The sequence below is a fragment of the Gadus morhua genome, chromosome 15 (assembly GCF_902167405.1).
Source record: "Gadus morhua chromosome 15, gadMor3.0, whole genome shotgun sequence".
Classification (NCBI taxonomy): domain Eukaryota; kingdom Metazoa; phylum Chordata; class Actinopteri; order Gadiformes; family Gadidae; genus Gadus; species Gadus morhua.
The window spans coordinates 4,017,290-4,025,701 of NC_044062.1; the positions used below are offsets into that span (position 1 = coordinate 4,017,290).

Below are 8,412 nucleotides of genomic sequence, written 5' to 3' on the forward strand. Positions count from 1 at the left end.
ACCCAACACCTGTAAAATATTGCATTTAAATCATATATATTGCTGCAATGACAATTTTCTAGGATAAAACAAATGTCGCATGATACACGGTGAGACTTAAATCTTGGAAAAACTTCTTACCAAAAGTATAAATGTGAATATTGACCAGCCGAGTACCGACTCTGACAGCAATGTTTGCGTCGCCATCTTTACTTCCGGTAATAACAAAACCACGTGTTTGACACTTACTTGGAAGGGCGTGGTTTGGCATCGATTCGTGTGGATGAGATCATACCCTATGTCCATGGATCATACTGGAGACTATACAGTAGCTTAGAACCTACATTTCCCACACAAATTGTTATCTTAAAGCAGATTTGGAAACCATTTTGACAGATATGCTATACTATTATTTATGTAAATATTATTGTTTATTAACAGATACATTCGATTTAGTTTTGCAAATTCTATAATCAAAGTAGTATTATTGTATTTTCCTTTTCTTATAACATAATTTGCTTCCACAAGATTGATAAATTGACTTATATATATATTTTATCATACATCAAAATCCTGGGAGTTTGTGTAAAGGACACATGGCCATTATCTGCCAGTTAGAATAAACTAATACACATGGGCAGTAGTCATTAACACATACAGAATCAATAAGGAATTATTTGCTGTAGTATCTAAGCCTTATGGACGATTTGTGATATCTCTTAACTGCTGAGTATTAAAAAGCAATGCTGGAAATCTCCATATCATAGCAGGTACTTGAGTGAATGACCAACAATGGCAACTATTTTTTTTTTTTTTTTTTCATGAGGTGTATCTCTTACGGGTTTTCAGCGTCTTTGTTCCAACAGGATTCTTTCAAATACCCACACGCCACAAGGCCATAATTTTAGTAAAAACTGAGTCGTCGGCCTATTGCTAGGCTGAACCTACCGCGCTTACTGGCAGGTCTTTCTCATCCATAAAACCCCAAACAGTGTACTTGTCACCTGAGGAGTTCATTTTCCAGGGTGTCTCTTTGGCATACCGAGGAGAACTTCGGACATCAGCAGCAATCTGAGAAGTTGATGGACATAGTTCTAACACAAGCTTAACACAAGGAATGTTAAGTAGCCCTACCTTGGGGGAGGTCGTCTTCTTATATATATACTTCTTCCATAATGAATAGATGGCTTGAAAAGAAGACATATGAAGAAGCAAAATTAAGAATTTACAGGGTATCATCGAGCCATATACAAAATGGATGACCGCAACTAAGTCCAACACAGCAAGGGCAAAGTTTCAGAGAAATGTGTTGTTCGCTTTCATCCATACAAACAACACACACAGAAAACAAACATACACGCATATACGCACGTCCTTACGCACACTCACACACACACACACACACACACACACACACACACACACACACACACACACACACACAACACACACACACACACACAACACACAACACACACACACACACACACACACACACACACACACACACACACACACACACACACACACGCACACAGAGATACAACACACACATATATATAAGGAAAATAAGGAGAAGAAGAAGTTGTTTCAATCATTGCGGATACTCTGCGGCACTGGACCGATGCTAACGCTGACCAGTTCTCACCCCAATACACAACTCAAAGAGACTGGAACACAGTTGCTTGGTTTCTCTGCAAGGTGTTCGACCAACAAGGCAACTTGTACACAGTTTTCCAGCCAGCCACACTCACAACTGTGGGTCTCTGTTGTGCTGTCAAAGCGGCATCAAGGCAATGGAAGGTAGGGGGTGGATGAGTAGTAAGTGAGGGGAGAGTCCAGTACCGTGGACAGCGACCGGCTGCACCAGCCGAAAATAAGGCTACCTGGTGAAAGGTAGCCTCACAAATCAAACGAAAGCTGGATCCAAGAATATGGGAAAGACAGCCTTTTGGAAAGCATACAACCGAATATCTTATATAGTGAGATTGACACAACCATGTCAAAACCTTAGAGAAACAATGAAAGCTCACAGGACCAATGCCCAGGCATCATTCTCAGTGGTTGACACATGAACTGGCATATTACTAGCATATATATTTAACTCTAACATTACAGGCATATATATATGGCTCATATATATATAAGGGTGTCATTTAAGTTTGACTATTGGGTTGCACTTTATTGGGCTAACGAGAGGAATTCGGAGTCACAACTATTTCCAGGTATATTATATCCCATATCTCTAGCCCATCTGTTATGGTATTGCACTACACTATAACTTCTCACAACTATCTTGTTCTCCTATTTTCTATTTTTGTGGAGACGGATATGCCTTTCTTAGGAATGCTTGCCGGTATGAAAGAAGAGATAAGGTGTAACTACTATTGGTTACTATGTAATAAACGTACCAAACTTATTTCTTGAATCTAATTTGTTCTTGGCCCACATTGAACTGCCGTTTAGAGGATAGTTATTAAATATCATAGTGGGAAATCCTACAGAATGTCTCTGACATTATTGAGATTTATTTTGACTTTGAAACAACCTTGATATTGCTGTAACAGCTTTTCCTCCTCTCACTTTTCTTCCTCTCCATTTATAAAAATAAAACCTTATATATGGTTCAAACATTCTCTTATTCAGCAGAAGACCTGACTTGTTAAGTGATGGACTCCGGAACAATCCTGTCCACTATGTTAAGATGGTCACTGTGATACAAGGCACACACTAATGGAAATGTTAGCTTTTTCCTTCACTTGAAAAGCAGTGCTGATCATGAGATACACACAGCCTTTAGTCCACATAAATCCCAACATGAATACTGACACTATTGTCTCCTTTTACCTTCTTGTACAAAATGTTCTTTATCCTTTTATATTTCATCAAGATGGCAAACATCATCTGGTGGAGGTATTCTTGTGCAGTCTTGTACTGGAAAAAAAATAAATAGATGAATATAATGGAGGATCGAGATAAAGATAATAATTGATGATGGAAGTATAATTAATTCACAAACTTTTATACTAATACTGTGACCTGTGAACTGTTTAAACAAACCACTAAGAAAACCTGATCTGATATCTTACACACTGCATGGACTCACTTCAAAGCAGGAGAAAGTAACTTTAAGGCTGAACCTAAATTGCAAAGGGATTAAATGGCTTAGGCTATTGTTATGTGGTTTTTATTTCAAGCACATAAGAAACAGCTTCAGGCCAAACTGCTTATATTCTGCCTTTTTCTTTCCTTTATGTCCTTGTCTGTATTAGCAGCTTGAATACCCAGCTGGGAAATTAGTACATTAAATGTACTATTCAATGATAATGTTTGCCTTGGAATTAGAGCTAGCTTTGTAATCCGCGGCTGTTTACCATGTGCTTCTTCATATGTCCGTTTCAAAGGTAAAACGAGCAGGTGTTGTGTATTTGATCTCTCTGAACAATGGAGATTTTAAGGACAAAATGAATGAGCACGCATAGAGCACTTAACAGACTATGGTCGGTGTGGCATACACGCTTAGTTCAACGTAAAAACACTGTTTACTGAGGTATGCATACACAGACACGCACACACACACAGACACACACAACACACACACACACACACACACACACACACACACACACACACACACACACACACACACACACACACACACACACACACACACACACACACACACACACACACACAAACATGCATGTGCCATAATACAAAGAATAGAACAGGTGCCCCATACATTGTACATGTTTACCTTTGCTATAGGACATGTATACATCAAATTATAACAGAAAATAAATGTAAGATACATGTAATTTCCTTAATGGTAGAAAATAGATGGCTATTCATTATTACATTTATCACAAACCATTCATTTGAGATAAACCAACATTAATCAGCAGGATTCTCTCCCTTCAAATGGTCGAAGTTCATATTCACAAAGCATTGCATTGAAAAATGTTGATACAATTTAGGCAGTATGGTACCGTTTAATACAAGTATTTTCAAATATATATGGAGAAGGACTCCATATATTGACAGAAACCGATTTTAGGATTGCTGGCATTAGAGCATCCCTGTTTTTGGATCACCACAATGGGCTTGTCGCTTATGGAATTCTGTCACAACTATCTTCAATGTCCAGAATTGAACCATAATCACATGTAGCCAAGCACCAACAGTCTAGACTGGGGTCATTTTAAGTCATTAAGTCGTCTTTCCATGAACAGCCTCATAAACCACGACACATGGCAAAAACAAATGCATTTCATTTTCACAAGAGTGACAAGTATGGAAACGACCCCTAGGCCATTAGGGTTTGAAAATAGAAAGCAAAAAGCTTTAAGGTATGTTGTCAACCAGACAGCTCTGGACACAGAGAAAATCACTGTCATCAGCTGAAAAGTAGCACCGATTGTTCAAAAAATGTCTGTGCCATCACGCTGTTACCAAAAGTGTCAGCTGTCCGAAGCGACTTTGAAAACATCTCGAGTTTCTCCGGGATATTCCGTGGCCACAGACCAAACCTATACGATGTTAAAATGATAGGTTTCAGATGCAACCGTATTGCCCACGCACGGCAAATGTTGTGCCGGACATTATCTGGCAGGCACGGATCCCATTACAAGCCCTTCCTTGTCCTGCTTGCCCTTTAGATTGGGAGTGGGACAAGAAGGATAGTTAAGATAATGATATGGAATCAATGGAAGTGAGCCAAAGCCATTAGAGGAAGGAGATAAGTCTCTGGGAGATGTTCTCTGATATGAAAGACCAGTAAATGTTAGATCACACCAAGGTCTGTACATGGTCAAAACGTAATTGGATTATTGAACATACTCTAAGAATTTGAATGCAGAGATACCATACATTGAAATAGGCTCAAGTGTTGTGTTTTCCTTCCTTTTGTTATTTTGTTTATTGCTCTATTATTTGTTGTTGTTGCTGTGTCTATGTTAATGGGCCAACTGTGTGTATGTGTGTGCATGTATGCATGTCTGTGTGTGTCTGCGTGTGTGCATCTGTGTGATGGTGGGTGGGTCTGTTGGCAGAAGACATACAGGCATCTGTCTAAACAGCCATGAGTGCGGATCCGCAGCACCTGTTTTTGGGGGTCTCTTGAGCAAGGCACTGGTGTTGGTGCTCCGTTTCAGTCATAACACAGCGGAATGAATGTACCTGTGTTCATAGCACCTCACAAGGTGGTTAATAACGGCTGTTTTAACAGGAGGTCAATAACGGATGTTTTTAGCCTTTTTTATACATATTATATTATATTGTATGCATTTCAACCAATTCCAAAGGGGTTAATAGCCAGGCATATCTTGGGATATGCGTATACCAGCAATGTTCAATAGTTTCTCAATAGACAAAAGGCTTTCATACTGAGATGAAAAAAGCCCTCTTCAAGTATCGATTTTTTTTTTCTTTTAATACGAGGGACATTGCCAACTTTATATAACGTGCTGGAACAATGTGGATCATACATCAAAGTTTATAGTGACGCGACCAGCGCTACCGCTCAAAGGGACGGAGACCATCTGAATGGTTCATTTGATTACATGTTTGAGTGTCTGCTGTTTGCCAAAGACTTGAGGGCATGGTAGTGGAGTGACAGAGTGGGAGGGTCACTGGGCGACTAATAAGGACCGCGATCTAGCAAGCGATCCCACTGTGACTTTTATTTCCAAGTCTCAGAATCACGTTTCGGGCTGATAGTAATCACACATGGATTATGTTTTCCTCTTTGATTGACTTGTTTTTGCTTTAGAGAGTGAAAAAAAACTGCACCAATCGTAAGTAAGCCTACTTTATTGATATCAATTATTGCGCATTAATTCATTTATATATTGAATTTGAATCCGAAGCTGTTGGGGTGATCATGTACATGTTTACCCCCGTGGTGTAACGTTTCGGCGGGACGTGTGCACGGTTTGATTCCTAACACGAAAGTACATTGAGAGCTTTTGGTGGAGATCTCTAACTTAAGTGTGAGCGGGACACATCGCATGTTGTGTTTTAACCGCGCCATATGACTGAACGTGTGGTGCCCGTGTTGCATGGCTTCCTTACAGTGCTCTGCAAAACGTGATTTGGTGCCTTAAAAGGAATGGGTGATGAACACATTAGCGACACGGTCTTCGTCATAAATGTTAAGTGTGGACAGCAGGAAAACTATGCTTGTTCTATGCATTAGAAATGCATAGAACTAAATAAAGAAGACGGTCCAAGACAGCGTGAGTGACTCGGGGTCCCAACATGATACAGAGGAGGTGGTCGGGCGGTAGATGGTGTATTTCTCAGATAGTCTACAAACAACATAATGCATGGTGGAGGCGGATTGGCTTTTCCCTATGGTTTGCATTTGTGTCTTCAATTAAGTTCCAGACTTAACACGGTTGTAGGACATAACTTTTAAAAGGTGTTTTTTTTTAATATATTTCTTTCCTTATTATTTTATGACATGGATATGTATTATCTCTTTGTTTTAAAAGAGGCCCACTTTAAACAAATGTGACACAAAGTTCATATAAGCAGAATAATTGGAAATAAATAATGGTTGCGGATGTTTTCGGAAATCTGTAAGATATGCAGATGCTGTATCAGCTACTTTAGGTCAATATTTGATCTATATTTTTCAATTGTTAATTCAGATTTTTTTTTCTTCTGTAGCTAGTAGTCAGCCCTAATGGATTAAAAGTAGACTAATGTACACAGTGTATAATAAGTAATGGATTGTTTGTAATGAGATTCAGCAATTATTCATGTGATGCTGAAGCATGTTGGGTATTAAATTGGCCTTTACAGTAACAGGCTACATGCTAGCTCTAAGGATTGGCATGACTCCAAATGGTGTCATCGCAAAGTGAAAGGCACGTGGTGACCTCATGTCCATGAAGCCTTCGATACCTGTTTTGTCACATGGAATATTTTGAACGAGCCAGAGTAGAGCCAACGCTGAAGGGTCGACTCAGAGTGAGGAGGGGTTTTAAGGTTTGGAATTAGGGACTTGATGAAGCAGCTACTGTACATGTCACAATCACTGTATCACCTGGTTGAGGGTAAAGATGTGCCACAATGCCTGTGTTAAAGACAAACTACATTAAGCCATCTTATATAACAACATTATTTGAAGTGATTTAAGTGATTCATAAAATTGACTTTCTTTCATTGTGGTATTTGATATTCTATGAAACTGATGGCGGAAAACTTAAAACATTGATATGAATACAGTCAAACTAGCTGACTGTTGTTAAGTTAGCAGCCTCAGAAAATAAAGATAAATAAAAAGCTCTAAAAGCTACTTCAAAACTTAACAGGTGTTGTTACAAGTAAACACACACCAAACCAAAGTCAGACAAACACCAAAGACAAAGGATGTTAGGGGAACTGTCAGGATCCATATTGTACTATGGATGCTTTAGATGCAGCATCAAAACATACCATCTTCTTATTACGATTGACACTCACAAGCAATTGCAGTTTTTATATATATTTTTTACCAGCAGACTTGCCCACACGGATGTCCATCGTCTAAAGAAGCCTTTCATGAAGAGCCTTTCATGGTGAAAGTGTTACAGTTCATCAAAGACCCGGTTACTAAAACCGCGTAATAGCTGGAGACAATTTACACAGTGAAACGAGACAGCGCGGCATTGAGTAGTCGGACTACAAACGCAGATTAAACTTTGAGTAGTTGTCTGTTTTTCTTATTTTTTACTTGCCCAAAACTATTTTACTGTCATTATTTTGCTTTCAGGTGTTCGAGTGGAGTTGAGTGTCTGGACAGAAATGAGTAACCCCGGGAGATGGACTGCTTTTCTTTGGATTGTAAATTTAGTTTGCTGCACTTTTGGCATGGCAGTGAATGAAAGAACTGGTAAGTTGTGGAGGCTTGCTGCCAACATTGTTTTCTTCACAACAGACACACACACACACACACACACACACACACACACACACACACACACACACACACACACACACACACACACACACACACACACACACACCACACACACACGCACAGAAAAACACAGTGGAACACTGGTCATGGATCTATGTATGAGATGACTTATGTTTTTATTTTGTCTTCTATGATGTCTCCTTAGTGTGTATCATCTGTACAATGCAATGGTGGTTTGTTTTCTTCCCAATACATAAAGGGATAGATACAGGTAGCAATGTCAGGCTGTGTTTATACAATTGATCCATCTTCAGAGAGCTACTATGTCACCAGGCAATGGGCTCACACGTCTCCAGCTACTGCTACCGCACACTTCAGCTGAAATATGCTCTTCTCAGTTATTGTGTTGTGTTGTTCCTCAACCATAAGCACTTTTAAAACAGGCAACCCTTGTCATTGTCTCTAGACTCGAGACGAGGCTGGAGAAAGAAAAAGTATCCCCCTTCTGTGACATTTATTTTCTCTGA

The 8,412-nt window shown here is 39.4% G+C and overlaps 2 protein-coding genes across 6 annotated transcripts in view; one reads left to right on the forward strand and one right to left on the reverse strand.

Annotated features, from left to right (window-relative positions):
* Positions 1-213, reverse strand: part of lmbrd1 (LMBR1 domain containing 1) — a 54,186-nt gene extending 53,973 nt beyond the window's left edge. Inside the window, exon 1 of the mRNA XM_030378564.1 lies at positions 121-213. Within this exon, the coding sequence (XP_030234424.1) occupies positions 121-186 (66 nt within the window). The 5' untranslated portion in view covers positions 187-213. The remainder of the gene's footprint in view (positions 1-120) is intronic.
* A 5,226-nt stretch (positions 214-5,439) lies between these two features.
* Positions 5,440-8,412, forward strand: part of col19a1 (collagen, type XIX, alpha 1) — a 66,228-nt gene continuing 63,255 nt past the window's right edge. Inside the window, exons 1-2 of one of the 5 annotated variants that reach the window (XM_030378572.1) lie at positions 5,440-5,774; positions 7,739-7,858. In XM_030378572.1, coding sequence (XP_030234432.1) covers positions 7,771-7,858 — 88 coding nt within the window. In that variant the 5' untranslated portion in view covers positions 5,440-5,774; positions 7,739-7,770. Of the gene's footprint in view, positions 5,775-5,844; positions 6,216-7,738; positions 7,859-8,412 lie in introns of those variants that run through there. The other 4 variants (XM_030378575.1, XM_030378576.1, XM_030378577.1 and 1 more) reach the window with 4 other exon arrangements.